At 56.3% G+C, this 16,288-nt stretch overlaps 1 protein-coding gene across 12 annotated transcripts in view; it reads right to left on the bottom strand.

The window, feature by feature from the left end:
• Positions 1-1,039: 1,039 nt before the first annotated feature.
• The window catches only part of EP400 (E1A binding protein p400), a 98,722-nt gene continuing 83,473 nt past the window's right edge, over positions 1,040-16,288 (bottom strand). For 10 of the 12 annotated variants that reach the window (XM_046025911.1, XM_046025913.1, XM_046025915.1 and 7 more), the window contains 8 exons: positions 14,737-14,944; positions 14,460-14,632; positions 12,492-12,710; positions 10,508-10,703; positions 9,990-10,114; positions 8,197-8,343; positions 4,476-4,553; positions 1,040-3,695 (listed from right to left, as the gene is read on the bottom strand). In XM_046025911.1, coding sequence (XP_045881867.1) covers positions 3,423-3,695; positions 4,476-4,553; positions 8,197-8,343; positions 9,990-10,114; positions 10,508-10,703; positions 12,492-12,710; positions 14,460-14,632; positions 14,737-14,944 — 1,419 coding nt within the window. In that variant the 3' untranslated portion in view covers positions 1,040-3,422. The remainder of the gene's footprint in view (positions 3,696-4,475; positions 4,554-8,196; positions 8,344-9,989; positions 10,115-10,507; positions 10,704-12,491; positions 12,711-14,459; positions 14,633-14,736; positions 14,945-16,288) is intronic. The other 2 variants (XM_046025917.1, XM_046025922.1) reach the window with 2 other exon arrangements.

Below are 16,288 nucleotides of genomic sequence, written 5' to 3'. Positions count from 1 at the left end.
ATAGATTTCCCAGGGTGCTTCTTAGCAGTGTATGAAATTGTACATTTTTAATTAAAAAGTGTATATGTTTGGGGGGCACCTGGGTGGCTCAGTGGGTTAAAGCCTCTGCCTTCGGCTCAGGTCATGATCCCAGGGTCCTGGGATCGAGCCCCGCATCAGGCTCTCTGCTCAGCGTGGAGCCTGCTTCCTCCTCTCCCTCTGCCTGTCTCTCTGCCTACTTGTATCTCTGTCTGTCAAATAAATAAAATCTTAAAAAAATAAAAAGTAGATGTTTTGTTACCAGCAACTTTTTTTTTTTTAAATATTTTATTTAAGAGCAAGCGAGGGAGTGGGCAAGGGAGGAGCAGAGGGAGAGGGAGAGACAAGCTCCAGTAGACCGTACTGCACACAGAGCCCGACGTGGGGCTGGATCGCAGAACGCAGAGATCACGACCCGAGCTGAAACCAAGAGTTGGACGTTCACCCAGGCGTTCCCAGAAACTTTTTTTTTTTTAAAGGTTTTATTTATTTGAGAGGGAGGGAGGAGAAGCACGCTCCCCATGGAGCAGGGAGCCCAATGTGGGCCTCGATCTCAGGACCCAGAGAGAATGACCTGAGCTGAAGGCAGACACCCAACCATCTGAGCCACCGAGGTGCCCCCAGAAACTTTTTTTTTTTTAACAAAAGGAAAAGTAATCAAAAGCAAAAGGGATGATAAAGCAGGCCGCCTGCTCAGAGGAGTGCTGGGTAGATTGCGTGTGAGGCCCCACCTGACCCTCCACCCGACCGGGAGCACCAGGTAACATGAGGACAGGGCGGCAGGGGCAGCGGTGTCCATACGTATCAGGTCATCCTCCGTCTCTGCAGGGAGCGCGCGGCTTTCCCTGAGAACCACCCCACACGCTCCACTCCTCCCACGGCGGGGGTCGGTCAGGAAAATCAAGCCCCTGCCTCCAACCCTGCGTGCCTTCCCGCTATTTTCTTCACACAAATCAAACAAAACTAGCACCTTATTTTAACTTGAATACTAGTTTTCTACAAAAGAGAAAACGAAAAAGCATAGAAAAAGGTCATTTTATTATACCTTTTGTTTGGTGGGATATCAGTGCCCTTTTTAAAACCCTACTATTCAAGTACAAATGGGTATGTTTACAAAGTATTTACAATTTCAGTCTTCTTCCTTTATATTTGAAACGTTGACAGCCGTGTGGTGACACAGGGGACAGAAAGTGGTGAAGACCGCCGGCAGGCAAGCCCCACCTCTGGGGCGTCACATGGGAAGAGCCCCAGCCCAGCCTCCTGGAAAACAGCCCAGCCTCGGTCAGAGCCGTCAGCTGCCCACGCCGCGCCGAAGGAGGGAGTAGGACAATGCTCCAGTGGTGCGCCTGACCGCCGGCCCCGCATGCTGTCCTGACTGGGGCGCCGGTTCTTGGGCCATGCGGGAGTCTGCGGACAGAACCACCCCACACTCGTGTGGAGCTCAGAAAGGACAGTGGACCCTTGACAGCAGAAGACGGAGAGAACCACACCCAGGGCGGAAGAGGTTTCCTGGAGCAGCTGGTGAGGCCAGCGGGGCCACCGGAGCATCTAAGTTGGACAAAAGCCAACCATCCGCCCTGGGTCCCACGTAAGCAGCCAGGGAAGGACGCGGCCTCGCACACGAGGGCCACTCATTCATGCATGGAGGCAGGCAGGGGCCGCAGGCCACAAACGCTGGCGCACTGGCTCGCTTCTGTCCCAGCAGGCGGCCCGAGCAGGGTGCGCCAAAGCGGGTGCAAATGGAGCCTCTTCCTCCTCCAGGCCAACTGCCAGCAATCCCAGAAGTGGGGGGCCAGGCATACCGGGCACAAATCACGCTGCACCTCTGCACATCGGGGTAGGACAGCAGAAGTCCCCGGCACGCTGTCCTCTCCTGGCGGCACGGGCATGCCAGAGGATGGTGGTGAGAACACACATCACAGCACTGCCTCTATACAAGTACAGCGAACTATCATGTTAAGTCCCTTCCATTTTTTTTCAACACTTGATTTTTGCCTTTCTCCAAATTTCTCACCCAGAGCTCAGTAATGAGCTGCCCCGTTGCTTCAGTAAATGCTGCCATGTTACCGTCCATGTAAATCAATGGGAAACCAAAACTACGGTCTGTGTTCCTTCATGCCACTCAAAGTGGTACACAGGGGAACACACAGAAAACGAACAGTGAGACTCTCAGAATGCCCACACAGACTCAACGTGACCTGATTTTCTGGACCCACAGCAGAAGAGAGCCACAGAGCCAGTGCACAGAGCGGGGAGCCCGATGCGAGCGTGGGCCTAGGGGAGAGCGTCCAGGTAAGCAGACGTCATTGGCCAAACACGCCCAATGCAAACACTTATATTAGCTCACTGCAGTGAAAAAATAAAACAGAAGCAAACACAGGGCCTCCTCTTTGTCCCTCAAGTGCGTCCCCAAATACTGCACAGAAGGTCCTCTGCTTCACATGGACCCACGAGGGAGTGCGTCCGCTCCCGGGCGCGACGCCGGCGTCACGAGAAATAGAAGTCTGGCTCACCAGCCCGCGAGGAAGCACTCACGACGCCCACGTCTGTCGGGGACCCTGCACCCTGTCCGCAGAGGCTGCTCCACTGTCAGCAGGTCCCGCCTGGGCTGGGCGGGAGAGTGAGGGGGTGGGGGTCCAACCCACACAGCAGTCCAGCCCCACAGCCTGAGATGGGAGCCTCACAGAGTTCGCCGGAACCGTTCCTGGGTGTTTCGTTCACACACGCGCTTCATCCGCCGGCCAGGAGTGTCCTGGACATGCTGGGAAGGACACCGCAGCAGCGCAGGTGGACCCGGTGTGAGCCCCACTGCTGCTCTTTGGAATGAAAATTCAGTCAGGGACGGTAAGCCTTCACATGGCCGGAAGCAGGTCATGAATGTGCCTGGAAACACCTCGGAGGAGGTAAAGAGAAAACCACACTGGCCGCCTCGGACCTGAGATGATCTCCCTCAGCCGACCTCTCTCCTCTCTGAGGACCAGAACGCGTGTTCAGGTAGGAGTACGGAACTAAGCAGAGGCGGACGCTGTCCAAGACCAGGTTTCAGGTCAAGAGCTCTCCTTTATGACTCACTGCCACTCCGCGTGGCCCCATGCAGAAACACTGCGCACACACGAGACCCGGCACTACGGCTCTGCAGAGACAGGAAGCTGAAACTGCCAGCAGCACCTCTGCCGTTGGTCACCGGACATGGGCACGGGGGCGCAGACCACGGCTCGCCGCCCCCCGCAGTGTTGGACGCAGGACAGTGAAATGATGACACTACTTTGTTTCCATTATAACCTCCCCGGGGCCGAACGCCTCCAACTACACCGTCCCACGGTTCAACAATAAATATCGTGCCCGCTCCTGACTCGGCGGTGGAGTGCCCAGAGGCCCGCCCCGAGGCCAGCCCGCTGCTGCGACTAGGGGCACGGGGGCTTGGCGGGCGTCTTCAGCCGGACGGCAGGGACTCGCATCTGCAGCTTGGGCTGCTGGCCGGGGCTGTCGGAGCTGGCTGGCACCTGGGCGGGGGCGGCGACGCCAGGGCTCTGCAGCTGGCCCGCCGCCGTTGGTACCACCTGCTGCTGCATGAGCTTCTGCTGCACCACCTGCGCGGTCGCCGTCACCGTGGGGATCATCTGCACCTGCTGCCCAGCCGCCGTCGCCTGAGTCAGGGTCACAGTCTGCGGGGAAGCCTGAGCCGAATGGTCAGAAAACACACACGGCCTAGTGACACGGCCGACTAAACGTTCTTGGGGGGTGGGGGTGGCTCAGAAGCCTCCTCAGCACAAACACTTCTGTGAGATGTGAGAACCACATGACGTATCATGGTACTGCCTCTGGTTTCCGACCACACAGAAGCAGGAAAGAGCCACTGAACGAAATCACTGCTGCTTTTGGCCAAAGGCTGACGGCTGGGGCCTGGGGGCAGCATTTGGCTTCTAGTGCGTTTGGTGCCTTGGAATCTACATGCCATGGGACTTTGAACAAAACGGTGTTTTGTTAAGGTGCTGCTTTACACAGCCACATTTTGCAGCAGTACATAAAAGGGCAGGAGCCAGACAGTTTGGTGACAACGGTCACTGCTGTCCCCAGTAGTACTGACACTTCCAGGACCAAAGTCACCGTGAGCAGACTGTTTTGTGTTTCCCTAAAACTAAGGCATGGGGGCTTCAGCTCGGAGGACGCATCTGAAATCGCCAGCCGAAGGAGAGATCCCACAGATGGACGGGCTCCTTTCGGACACCTGGCACTGAGTTTGAACTGGCTGCTCAGCTTGTATCCTGCCAGCCTAAGGACTAAGTATTGTCCCCAAATTAATCTCTTCTGAATTATGAACATCAAAAGTGATTCTCTGATAGTTAGTGTTCTACTTTCTCAGAGTGAAAACCAAAAACTCCCCTGATGGGAAACGTGAAGGTTACCGAAAAGCCCGTGTGGGACTCCCGGGAGGGCTGTGAGTCTGCAGGTCCTACCTGCTGGGAAGCAGAGGCGACCTGCTGGATGCTGGCCACGGGTGTCTGCTGCTGGACAACTTGAGGGAGTTTGGCAACCTTTGAGAAAACAAAACAAATGTAGAATTTACATGAACATGTGCACAAGAAGATTGTCCCCTCTCCTTCCTTCTCAGTTCTTAATACAGAAGTAGGAACAGACCGGGGGCCAGATGCCACCCCAGAGCGATTCTCTGTTTGCTGGCCGGAGCCCCTCAGAGCCTACTCCTGCGGAGGAGCGCCCACCTCCCTCATCTGCAGGCAGCGGGGACCGGCAGCTCGCCTGCTCTCATCCTTCAGTCACCGTTTCTCTTTCACCAGCAACCGCTCCGGGTTTACATAAGAGAACTACACCAAGGACAGAGTGACTCAGACTGACTCACGACAGTCCCCTCTTCAAGTCTGGGTACCGTTCCAGGAAGGCACCCTCACCAAGAAATGAGCTGGACCGAGCGGGGTTCAGCCCCGTTCCAACCACGTGCCAACATTTCAGGGCAGTTATCGTATCATCTTGCGGTGTTTTCCTCCAGCATGACGCGATCCTTGCTCCCAACAAACCTCTCCACACTACGCCGCCTGTTGCACGCGTCATCGCACACATACATGGCTGCCTCAACACGGAGAGACGATTCAGGCCCCGTGTCTACCCTGTCGGGGTGTCCAGAGAAGCACAACAGGTCCTGAGCAGCCAGCTGTTGGGGGCAGGGACACCCCCACCCGGGTCTCTAACTGGTAGAACAGGGTGAAAGTGAGGCTGCCCAAGACAGTTCTGCAGGAAATATGAATGACATGACATACTTGTGACAGACTCCGAGGCAGTGCTGGCTCCCACTGTAAAACCTGAAATCACCGGAAAGCACTTTCTAGTTCGCTGTAACTCAAATAAAAGTTGTGAACAGTATCTGCTAAGACAAAGAGAGCCCATGCCTGGAAGCTCTCAGCCCTGACGGGAAAGCAAGACTTGGCGAGTGGGAGCAGGACGCCCCTGCACAGGGTGGGCCGGCACGGCCACCCACGGAGGGAACTCCCAGTTCCAGAGCCAAGCAGAGGCGGGAACCCAGAGCAAGGAGCTGAGGCGCAGCAAACCAGAGGCCAAGGACCACTCACCAGCCCTGCAGCTGTGCCCATCACCCAGAGGGGTCTGCGAGGAAGTCAGCTCCCTGAGGGAGGCCCTGAGCTGCTGTGGGAGGGGCACAGGTTCAGGACCAAACTGACACTGCCTGAGACACACCAGCCCTCACGCCACAGCCGACGTGGCCCTGGCAGTGCCCACGGGCGCCCAGCAAGAGTCAGCCTTCAACCCAGACCTTGAAGCAATCCTAAGACAGGCTTCAAGGAGAACTGGTTCCCGAGAAAATAACTACTACAAAAATAAGCACATTTCCTGAGACAGCAGCGAAGACCCAAACTCCTTAATGTAAACGTAGCTAATAGTAGGGGATCTAATTAAAAAAGCAAAAATGGGGAAAAAACAGGAGAAACAAATAAATGCAGAAGCAGAGTGCGAGATGTCAATGCCTGCCTGTCAGTGACGGACACGGAAGGACACAGAAGTAACTGAGTAGTAACCAGACGCCCTGACAAGGGCACCGGCACCAACGTAAAGCAAGTCTCACACCTCCCACTCTGTTACAGAATCGCTGAGGGACGGGGCCCAGCTGCTGTGGGCCTGACACAGGGGTGGGGGGCTGTTGCCCCCGAGCTGGAGAAGTTCAGGTGCACATAGGTGTGGGACAAGGCACCCAAGAGGTCACGTAGCTTCAGGGACCTGTCCAAAGGCAGGCAGGACTGAGAGTCTGCAACGGGGCTAGCCATCGGCTGCAGCTGTGAACCTGGAGTCATAGGCCTCGGAGATGGACTGAGGCCTTGAGACTGGGGGAGACAAAAACCACCATAAAAAAGAACGAAAACGTTCAGCAAACTAGGTGAAAATTCTGACTCTACTGAAAGGTGATTTCAAAACTCAGACCTTGCAAAACAATCACATGAACAGGGATACAGCTGAACTTCCCTACATACCACCAGCCAGGGAGGCTGCGGCCCTAACCAGCATGGCAAAGCAGAAGAACCGGGCACGGGAAGAGGAAGATGCCACTGCCACTTGGCATGGGCCACCTGCCCAGGGACAAAGGAAGTGCCAGAGGCCACAGATGACTGTCCAAGAACAGGGCTCAATCAAAGCAGCGAGATTCAAAAGTCAAGGAGCCAAGAGAAAGGCATAGATGGAAAACAGATACTCAGTAACACACTATTACAGAAGCATCAGAAAACACTAGTCACTCAGGAACAAATCCAATCCAAGCAGTAAGACTGTCCTAGAAAAAATTCAGAAAACCCAAAGGGCACTGAAAGGGCCAGACAGCAAAAGATGCATCGTGTGGGTGAGTCTATGGTCAAAACGGCAAAGACATCGCTTTCCCCCTTAATGTCGTCTAGAAAGTGAATGTGGCTCTGCGCCCCACAGACTAGCACACGTGCCACCAAGGCAGCGATGTGCACAAGTGCAATCCCGTCAGAGTCGCAACAGCTCTGCCTGTGCTGAGTGAGCTTAGCATGCAGACTTGAAACTACCAGGGAGGTGAGGAGGGCCATGGACAGTAGCACATTCCCAATAGGCGGGCACGGTCTGCCCCCAGGGGCCGAGGCTCACCATGTGGCCACAGGGACGGCCACACAGGGACCGCAACGCCAAAGAGCGCTCCATGCACGACTATGCATGATTTACGCCAGAGTTGCACTATGGATCAGAAGGAAAACGGTGCTGAAAACAACAGAGTATTCTCATGGGAAAACTGAACTGAATTCCTAGTCTTATGTTGTCTGGAAAAGCCCATTCCAGGGAGATGAGAAACCTCAGTGTCAAAGAAAAACTATAGCGTTTTTGGAACATGATAGGAAAGTAACACCATGACCTCTAGAAAGAATTATTTAAGACACAAAAGCACTATTCAAAAACAGAAAAACTGGTCACTGCAACACGTTAAAACTAAGAACTCCTGTTCCTGCAAAGCCACCATAGAGTTAAGTGTGAAAATAAGTCACAAACTGGGAGCAGCCAGTGAGTGGGACGGAGACCTGAAGGCTCACAGAGGAAGGTAACGGCGCCAGGACGACACGTAGCCAGCACTCGGCAGAAGGGAGTCCTGACCGTCAAGATTCACGAACGGCAGAACTGCAGAGCTCGGCAGGAGATGCAGGAGCAGGGAGAGGCTGAGCGGAGGCTTGCAGGGCTGGGACTGCTGCAGAAGCCTGGCAGACACGCACACACTCACAGCACAGCTCCCCCACCCCAAGCTGCCACGTGCAGTGCCCACACACAAGAAGCAGTCACTGCTGCTGAAAGGTCAGTCATCTGGGCCACAAAAGGCCCAGAGCAGCCCCCTCGGCCATCGGCAGCAGAGCAATGGAGTGTCAACTCAAAAAATCGGGGAGGACCCCCCCAAGACATGAAGGACAACCCCCAGAGTGTGACCCCAGCATGGCCCCCAAGCCATACTCCATGACCCCAGAGGTGGAAAAGCCAGCGAGGAGTGTCGGGGGCCAGCCACCTCTGAGGAGCAGAGGAGGGCCCACGGTGCTCCGTAACGGGGGCTGGTTTCCCAGGAGTCTGCCTGTCCCCGCTCTCCGGAGCCCGTACATTGACCACTCACTTTCCAGGGCACCTGCTGTCCCGTGAGCTGCCTCGTGCTCGACTCGTGCTCACCTGGATCTGGGTCTGCACCTGCTGGGTCCCAGCCAGTTTCTGGGCCTGGGAGATGGGTGTGGTAAGGAACTGCGTTTTAAGGGCTGGCTGGGTGGCATAGGTGACCTTCTGTGGTTGGCCCTGAGCAGCAATCTGCTGTGCAGCGATCTGAAGGAAGAGAGACCGCCCAGGTTAGAACCAGGCCAGGCTGTGTCCTCTTCTTGAGGCGCCAGGGCCTCCCCTGGGCCCCCACTGCCCACAGTATGACCACTCCATGCTCCCAGCACTGCCTGCGTTCCCCCCAGTCCTGCAGCTAGCTGCCTGGCCGGCATGCCCAGCAACCCCCGCCTGGAAGTCCCCCCCAGAGACCAGGTCGGGGTTCGTCTTCACGTCCTCTGTCTGCTCATCATGTGAGTGAATGTTTCCTGAATCTGATTTGAAGATTTGGGCACATACTCTAAAATACTGAGCACAAAGGATAACAAACCTATAAGCACTGTCCCTGCATGATTAATTTCTAAGTTTTCTCTGCCAGAAGAATAGGACTCCTACTCCGAAGACCAAGCATACACATAGTGTGTGTTTTACAAGGCCACGGTTACACACACATATTTTTCTAATGTCTCAGAACTTTTCTTTCAAATCCCATGAACATCACACCAAGGCTGTAACGACCTCTCACTCAGCGGTAAGCTAAGCCCACTGGATTACCCAGGCCCACCCGGCGGTATCCCTGTCCTCCTGTCACCCAGTGCCCCCGGCGGGCCCCGACACGAGAGCTGCCCTGCAGCCGAGCCCAAGGATGGCTGGAGAGGACGAGGGAGGGGACTGAGTGCTGTCCCTCCCGGAACTGTCCACCAGCAGGGAAGAAGGCAGAACCCAGAGGCAGGTGTGCTGACTCTCTCCATCAGAGAAGACCCTGGGCCACAGCTCTCCCCGGAAGGCAGGAGGAGGCTGTCTGAAGGGCACACGTCCAGCACAGTGGGCTGCTGCTGGGACAGCTCCTTCCTGGGGCCTGGCCCACATTGCCTACCAACATCCTGGTGCCTCTGCCCTCGCCGGCCTCACCACCTTCCTTGCCAGTGTGGCCCCTTCTGGCTGCTGGGCCCTCCTAGCTCATCAACTCACCCTGGGCTGCTGAGGACCACTCAACTTCCGACTCCCTGCTGTCCCCACAAACCGCAGCAGCGTCAGGAACGGGCAGGACCCCAGTTCCAAAAACAGGAGGGACAATGCCCAATGTGAGCACAGAACATGCACACCTGCACCCCGGGCCGCATGCTGCCAGAAGGACACGGAGCAGAGTAGGGGGCATGCTCTGCTCCTGGAGGTCAGTACAATGCCTGCCTGGGGCACAGCCTCAACACGCTGGCCTACCGACAGCTCCGCCTGGGCCCTGCCTCCGCTCAGAGCCAACTCCCAAATGTCTGAGTCAGGGAGACGCTGACAGCACTCCTTCGGGCCCCTCCATCCGGCAAGCACCCACAGGGGCAATGACGCGGTCCTATTGTTCTGCACACCAGGAGCCCCGGCAGTCACGCACCGTGAGATACACCTACACCCCTGGGCCCCTCGGGCCCCTCCCCAGCCACGCGATTCCACAGCCGGCTTCACGGTTCCCCACCGTTCCCGTCACCACCTTCTCCTTGCAGGGCCTTGTTGCAGCTCCCACCCCGAGACCTCTGGGCACAGGTCTTCTGTGTGTGTGGCTGCTGGGAAGCCAAGAAAGGCCCTTGCTGGGCCTTCCTGCTGTCCATGCGCTCCATGCCCAGCGCGCGGCCAGGACGACAGGAGCCCACCCGGGGAGCTAATACCTTCTGCTGGACGGCCGCCGGGCCCGGGGCCGCCTGGGGCTGGATGGCTTTCTGCTGCTGCACGGCCTGCTGCTTCAGCTTCAGCAGCTGCTGCACGTGCACGGGCTGTGCCACGACGGTCTGTCCTGTGAACAGCGACCAAGACTTCAGTTACAGTGCTCCGTGGGGACAAGGGTCTCACGACCTCCCTGAAGCTCCCTCCATGTCCTGGAACCGCTTTCCATACAGAAAGTCGCACGTGGGACCTAGGCCAACGCAAAACAGCCAGCCCACGGCAATTCCGAAGATGTCTGTGGGCCCGCAAGACATTCAAATAAAGGTGTGGGGAGTTCCGAATGGTAACTGGTTAGGGCAAGGGCTGCAGTTTGTCCTGGGGCACCTCTGAGAGGCACTCTGGCCAGATGGCGCCCAGACACACTCGAAATGGGCATCTGCACAGAAGCCAGCAGGAGACCCGTCGCCCCGCTCCGGCACTCGATGGGACAAGAGTGGAGGAGGCAGGGCTGCCCACGAGGTACCTGCGGCTTTCTGCGGCTGTCCAATGGCCACGCTGATCCCAGCGACGTTCATGGGCAGGGTCGTCACACCTGGCGAGGAGACCACGGCCGCCGGCACAGACACCACAGGAGGCTTGGCCAGCGCCACCTGTGCGGGCTGGGGCGCCTGAGCCTGCATCTGCCCTTGCGCCTGCAGCTGCGAAGGGGGAACCCGGGTCTAAACAGTGAAAACGGGAGAGTCCACAGATATTCGGGATGCCATGTGTCTGTGTCTTTGCAAGCACTTCCCCCGAGAGCTCAAGTGGATCAAGAGGACAGATCCACAAAGGTGGGAAGTGGTCATCAGCTGAGGGGCCACATTTCACGGAGGGCTGCACTATGCTTCCTAACCCATCAGCAACCAGCGTGGGGAGCGCATGGCTGCTCGCCCGCTCTCACGGTCAGACCCTGCTACGGGGAGCCCGGGAGCCGAGCTCTGCTGCTCCTCCTCCTGGCTTCTGAATTCCAAGGAACCCCATCCCGCTGGGTCTCCTATAGACTCGCACTACAGTATCCTGTACAGAGACTCCTACAGTCTTCCACTACTCCGGCTACGCCTGAAGGTCAAACACCACCCCAGCCCACGACCACCGCAGCCCACAAACACCAGCCCACGACCACCCCAGCCCTTCCCGCAGACACACCTCCTGCTACTCAGTCTCCTGCCGCCACCAAGCACTTGTGTCCCAAACTTACATCTTCAGAAAACAGACCCATCTTACCTGTATAAGCACTCAGACTACCTGAGAAAACATAAAGAAGTAAAAAGCACCCCTAACCCTCAAACTCCCCACATCTGAATGTGAAGGCCAGTACTGAGACCATCAGACGCTAGTCTTTCCCATGTGACCGACTGTGCAAGTGTGTGAGATGGGACAACTTAGAATTCTTTGTAGTATTTGTACTGTTTCTCTCCCTTTCCAAAGTCACAGACTACCCCAACATATGAACTCCCCAGTTCAGTTAACAGGGACCTGTCTCCTCTAACGCGATTCAAACAGCAGGACTGCACGTCTGTCCCACTGTCCTCCCTCCACTACTGCTTCCTGCGAGAAGAGAACCAGGACCACTGGTTAGAAGCACGCTGCGTAGCTCAGAAACGGGAGGCCCTCCCAGAGTGGAAGACAACCTGTATGGCCAGTCCCGCATGAGCAGTGTGGGCTCCCCGTGCTCACCGCCCTTCTCTGAATTGGCTTGTCTTGTGAACACAGTGAGGCCACATTGTCTTTCCCAGTTTTAGTCCATGTCTACCCTGCTTCTTAGAGACAAAGGCGTCTCTAAGGGCAAGGCACCCAGGTGAGCTGCAGGTGACAAGCTCTCAGACTCAGACAAGTTACTTACTGTATCTGAGGGCCTCAGTTTCTGCCACCTGCACACCGGAGTTCACATTCAAACATCCACCCCGGCCTCGGCAGCAGTCTCTGGGCACTGACCACAGGACAGGTACAGAGCCGAGGGCAGCGGCTCACCTCATGGGACACTGTCTGTCCCACAGGACATTTGATGGATGCTTGTTGAATTTAACTGATCTTCCCTGCCACTGTATTCACCGGGACATTCTGCTCTTCTTGAGAAACCTCCCACGTCTCTCTGTACCAACAGAGCACAGGGACACCAGAGCCTGGTGTTCTGGCCTCGTCCACCTCCCCACATGGGTCTTCTTCCCCATAACCTCTGCTCCAACCACGTGGGCCTTGTCCCCAGGAGAAACCTCGCCCTCCCTGTGTTGCCCAGCCCACCATGAGCTCTGCAAAGCTCCAGGCCTGGGAAGCAGGATGAAGTGAGTGCCTCCACTTGTATTTTATCCTCTCCAAGGATGGCTTAAGCTCCTGGGGGAAGGCACACTTCTTCTATTTGACTTGCAGGTCTGCCAGACACCTGACATGGTCCTCAGCAAGCAGTAACAATTCAATTAAATGTTAAAAGACATAGCTTTGGAAAAACAAACGTATCAACTGGAACTTACGAGCCGGGCCACCTGGAGGTTGGCCACGGTGGTGCCCGTGAGCAGGGCTCCGGGCCGCGGGGCCGTGACCGTGGCCAGCTGGGGGCTCTGCTGCGGCGTGGGTGGCGGGGCCTGCACTTGCACTTGTGTAGCGGGCTGTGGGGGCCCTGGCGGGGCCTGCGGTGGGGGGGCCTGCTGGGGCAGCTGCAGTTTCTGCTTCTGCATTTTGATCAGATGTTCCTAAAACCCAGATAAAGTAGCTTTTCATCAATATTAACTGCATTCCATTTTTTATAAATCTCGGTTTAAGTTACTCTTGTTCTATCCATCAAACACCAAGGTAGACAGTGGCTAGCACACAATACGCAAACCACCCTCCAGGGGCGCTCTGACAGCTTTTCTATGTCCCTTTATTAAAAACTTGTGTACCGCTGATGATAACCGGAAATGGTGATTGACACATGAGTAAATTCATAACAAAATTCCTGTTTTTTCTCACTCACAAGCTTGTTAACTTAAACCTGTAATACTATTAAAATTTTTAGAAAGTCTTAAAACCATGGTCCTTCTTGAATTTTGGAAACTTACTACGTGCATCACCTCTCAACTTTTTATTCCAACTGTTTCCAAATGACTAGATTGATGAATAAACCCCAAGTCTTTAAAAGAAATGACAGCATCGGGGCGCCTGGGTGGCTCAGTGGGTTAAAGCCTCCACCTTCGGCTCAGGTCATGATCCCAGGGTCCTGGGATCGAGCCCCGCATCAAGATCTCTGCTCAGCAGGGAGCCTGCTTCCTCCTCTCTCTGCCTGCCTCTCTGCCTACTTGCGATCTCTGTCTGTGATATAAATAAATAAAATCTTTAAAAAAGAAGAAGAAGAAGAAGAAGTGACAGCATCAATATGTCAAAACAGCCCAAAAATATGTTAAGGAATCAATTTTCTTTTCAGAAAATTTCTAGTGTGTAGTTCGTAACTATCTGAAAATGACAGTGACTCTGGAACTGACTCAGAACAGGGAAGAATGGAGAATCCAGACGCAGGCCAACCAGCAGGTAAGTGGGGCTCTGGCTGCCAAAGGAGGGAACGTGGGGGCACAGCCAGCCACCATGTCCTGGGGAGAGGCAGGAAGGGGAGAAGTCCAGGCCAGGGGGGCGGACAGCAACTTTCTAACTTAGCACTGTCCCCAGACTTCCACAGTGACAGGCATATTCTAGAACTGGCCTGTCCAACAGGCTAGCCACAACCATGCGCACCCACTGCCCCTTTGAATGTGGCTGGTGTGACTGAGGGGCTGAACAGTTTACGTAGCTGCGTCTCCTCTCTCTGGCCTGCGTGCTGGGGCTGTAGCAGGGACCCCGTGGCTCGGGCTGGTGCATGCTCCATGGCCCTCCAGCATGCCCGCCTGTCCCCTCCGTAACCGAGAAGGGGCAGGTCCAAGGTCAGATACTTACTGTGGCCGGCCCAGCAGCTAGCTGCAGTTCTAAAACACTGTCTTGTTTCTATTACATATGCTTCTCCACTCACTTTCTGTGCCAAGCAAGAACACATCTCCGTTTTGGCAGGAAGACAGTACTTCCTTTCAAACGGAACGCATTGACACACACAGCTGCACAGCGGTGCACAGGGTGGCAAACCCAGTGCTCAGCACTGCAAAGGAACCACGCATGAGAAGACCAAGCACCTGGCACCTCGTCCTGGAGCCCAGAGCAGCGCTTCCCGCCAGCATCTTCTCTGGTCAGGCACGGACCCGAGCGGCTTTCTACTTGTCCAGAGCCCGAGCAGCTCCACAGAACCCCAGACAGCAAGCAGGAAGACAGGGCTCCCAAGTGCAGGCTGGCCACGGACGTGGCACTGGCACTGTGCAGAAGGCTGCCTTTAGGAGCAGCATAAGCGCACTCCCACAAGGACAGTAGCAGACCTGTGCTTCCAGCTAAGGGACACACGGGGCCCCCCACAGCAGGTGTGCGGTTTCCTAGGAGATACTCACCGGAGTCAACTTGCCAACAGCCTTGATCTGTGCTGGCGACGGGGCCTGGCCCTGGATCTGTGGGACCTGCACCTGAGAGGGCGGGGGCGGCGGCGGTGGCTGCTGCTGCTGCTGCCGGAGCAGCTGGAAGTGTGCGGGGGTGATGGCCTTCCCGGGCAGCTGCACCCCTGTGGCTGGGAGAGGGGACACCGTCACGCTGTGCACACGTACTGCCCGCCCCTCCTCCCATGACAGAGGCGCGTGCGTGTGCTCACCAGGAAACCCCACCTGCCCTTACCTTGGGACACCTGAGTCACCAAAGACCGGGTTGGAGTCTGCACTGGGGTCAGGCTGGTAGTGACCACGGCTGAGGCTGTCACAGAGGTAACCGCTCGAACACCCTGGGTTGGTGCCAGAGACACAAGGTCGGACGTGGCCGTGGCCGGGGAGCCAACCGCGCGAGGCTGGGTGTGGACCACCTGGGCGGGAGCAGAGCCTCCGGAGGTCTGCAAGAGGCAACGGGGGAGTCATCAGGTAACTCCGCGCTACCCTTCAAGGCTTCCCCACGCACCGGAGAAGACAAGAGGACATCGATCTCTGAACCTGAGGAAAGGAATCACTTGCCAGAGCTCGGTGGTTTGGCAATCGGAACGCCGGAAGGAATACGCTTCACCTGGGCCTTGAGTTTCAAAGTGGGCCAGTCACCACAGAAAAAAGCCGTTTCAGGTGGCAAGGCTCCCACTCCTGTTCTGAAGCGCTATCCTGTCCCTCTATCCACAGTGGATAGATGGTCTGGTCCCCAGGAACACTGTGAGGTTCTGACTACCCTCCGGACACCTGTGCTTGCTCCCCAACACACAGTTTAGGGTCCCACTATCCTCCCCCGCCCCCCTCCTACCTGCGCAGCTCTCGTGGCGGCGCAGAGCCACCTCGCTGTCCCCCACACCCCACACGGACCCGCACAGCTACAGCTACCACCCACTGTAGACAGACCCCCCGGCTCCAGCTCTGAGACAGCTGGCACACGTGCCACCTGCCTCCACTGGCCCCTTCGTGTGGGCAGCCAGGACGTTCCTCCAGACTGTGCGGTTTGCCCCCAGCCCTTCTGCGCTGCCCCACTCCTCCCACATCAGTGACTCCAGCGTCGGACACGGCACTTTCTGTTCAAGCCGTCCGGCTCCACGTGTCCTCAACTGCATCTCCTGCCTTTGCTCACAGCATTTATTATCATCTCCCTTTCCCCTCCCAAAGTCTGGATTACACTCTTTTTATGCTCTTAGTGGCGCATCTAAAATTGTACTATGAGGGGTGCCGGGGGGGCTCAGTTGTTAAGCATCTGCCTTCAGCTTGGGTCATGACCCCACGGTCTGCGGATCGAGCCCACCCCCCACCCCCTGCCTGGCTTGTGTTTGCTCTCTCTCTCTCAAATAAGTAAGTAAATAAATGAAATTTTAAAAAATTATACCCTGGGTACTAGCCAACGTCTCACCAAAAGTCACACTTTTCCTGAATGGAAGTCCAGAGCATCTCAGCACCTTGGCCCTTGGCCAGCTTACACACCTCTGACCCCACACAGCGCACCCCTGCTCTCAGCCCCGCAGGGGGTCACGGCTGTTGGGGGGTCAGTTTGCGCCTCGCCTGTCTCCTGTCACCACCTCTGTGCTCACTTCTCAGACCTTCTGCCTCAAGTGTGTCCTTTCATATGGACCACCTGCTGCTAGTCCGCCTAGTGTCTGCTTACAAGTGTGCCCGAACCCGTGTTCTTCACACTATTTCCAAAAAAGAGGCTGAGCAGGGTAGGCAGTGATTTGCTGTTCTTGGAGCACAGATGACGCTCTGGAGGCTCCTGG

This window comes from Meles meles, chromosome 12, assembly GCF_922984935.1.
Source record: "Meles meles chromosome 12, mMelMel3.1 paternal haplotype, whole genome shotgun sequence".
Lineage (NCBI taxonomy): Eukaryota > Metazoa > Chordata > Mammalia > Carnivora > Mustelidae > Meles > Meles meles.
Note: the sequence above shows the minus strand (reverse complement) of the source record. Positions and strands in the feature narration are given on the sequence as shown.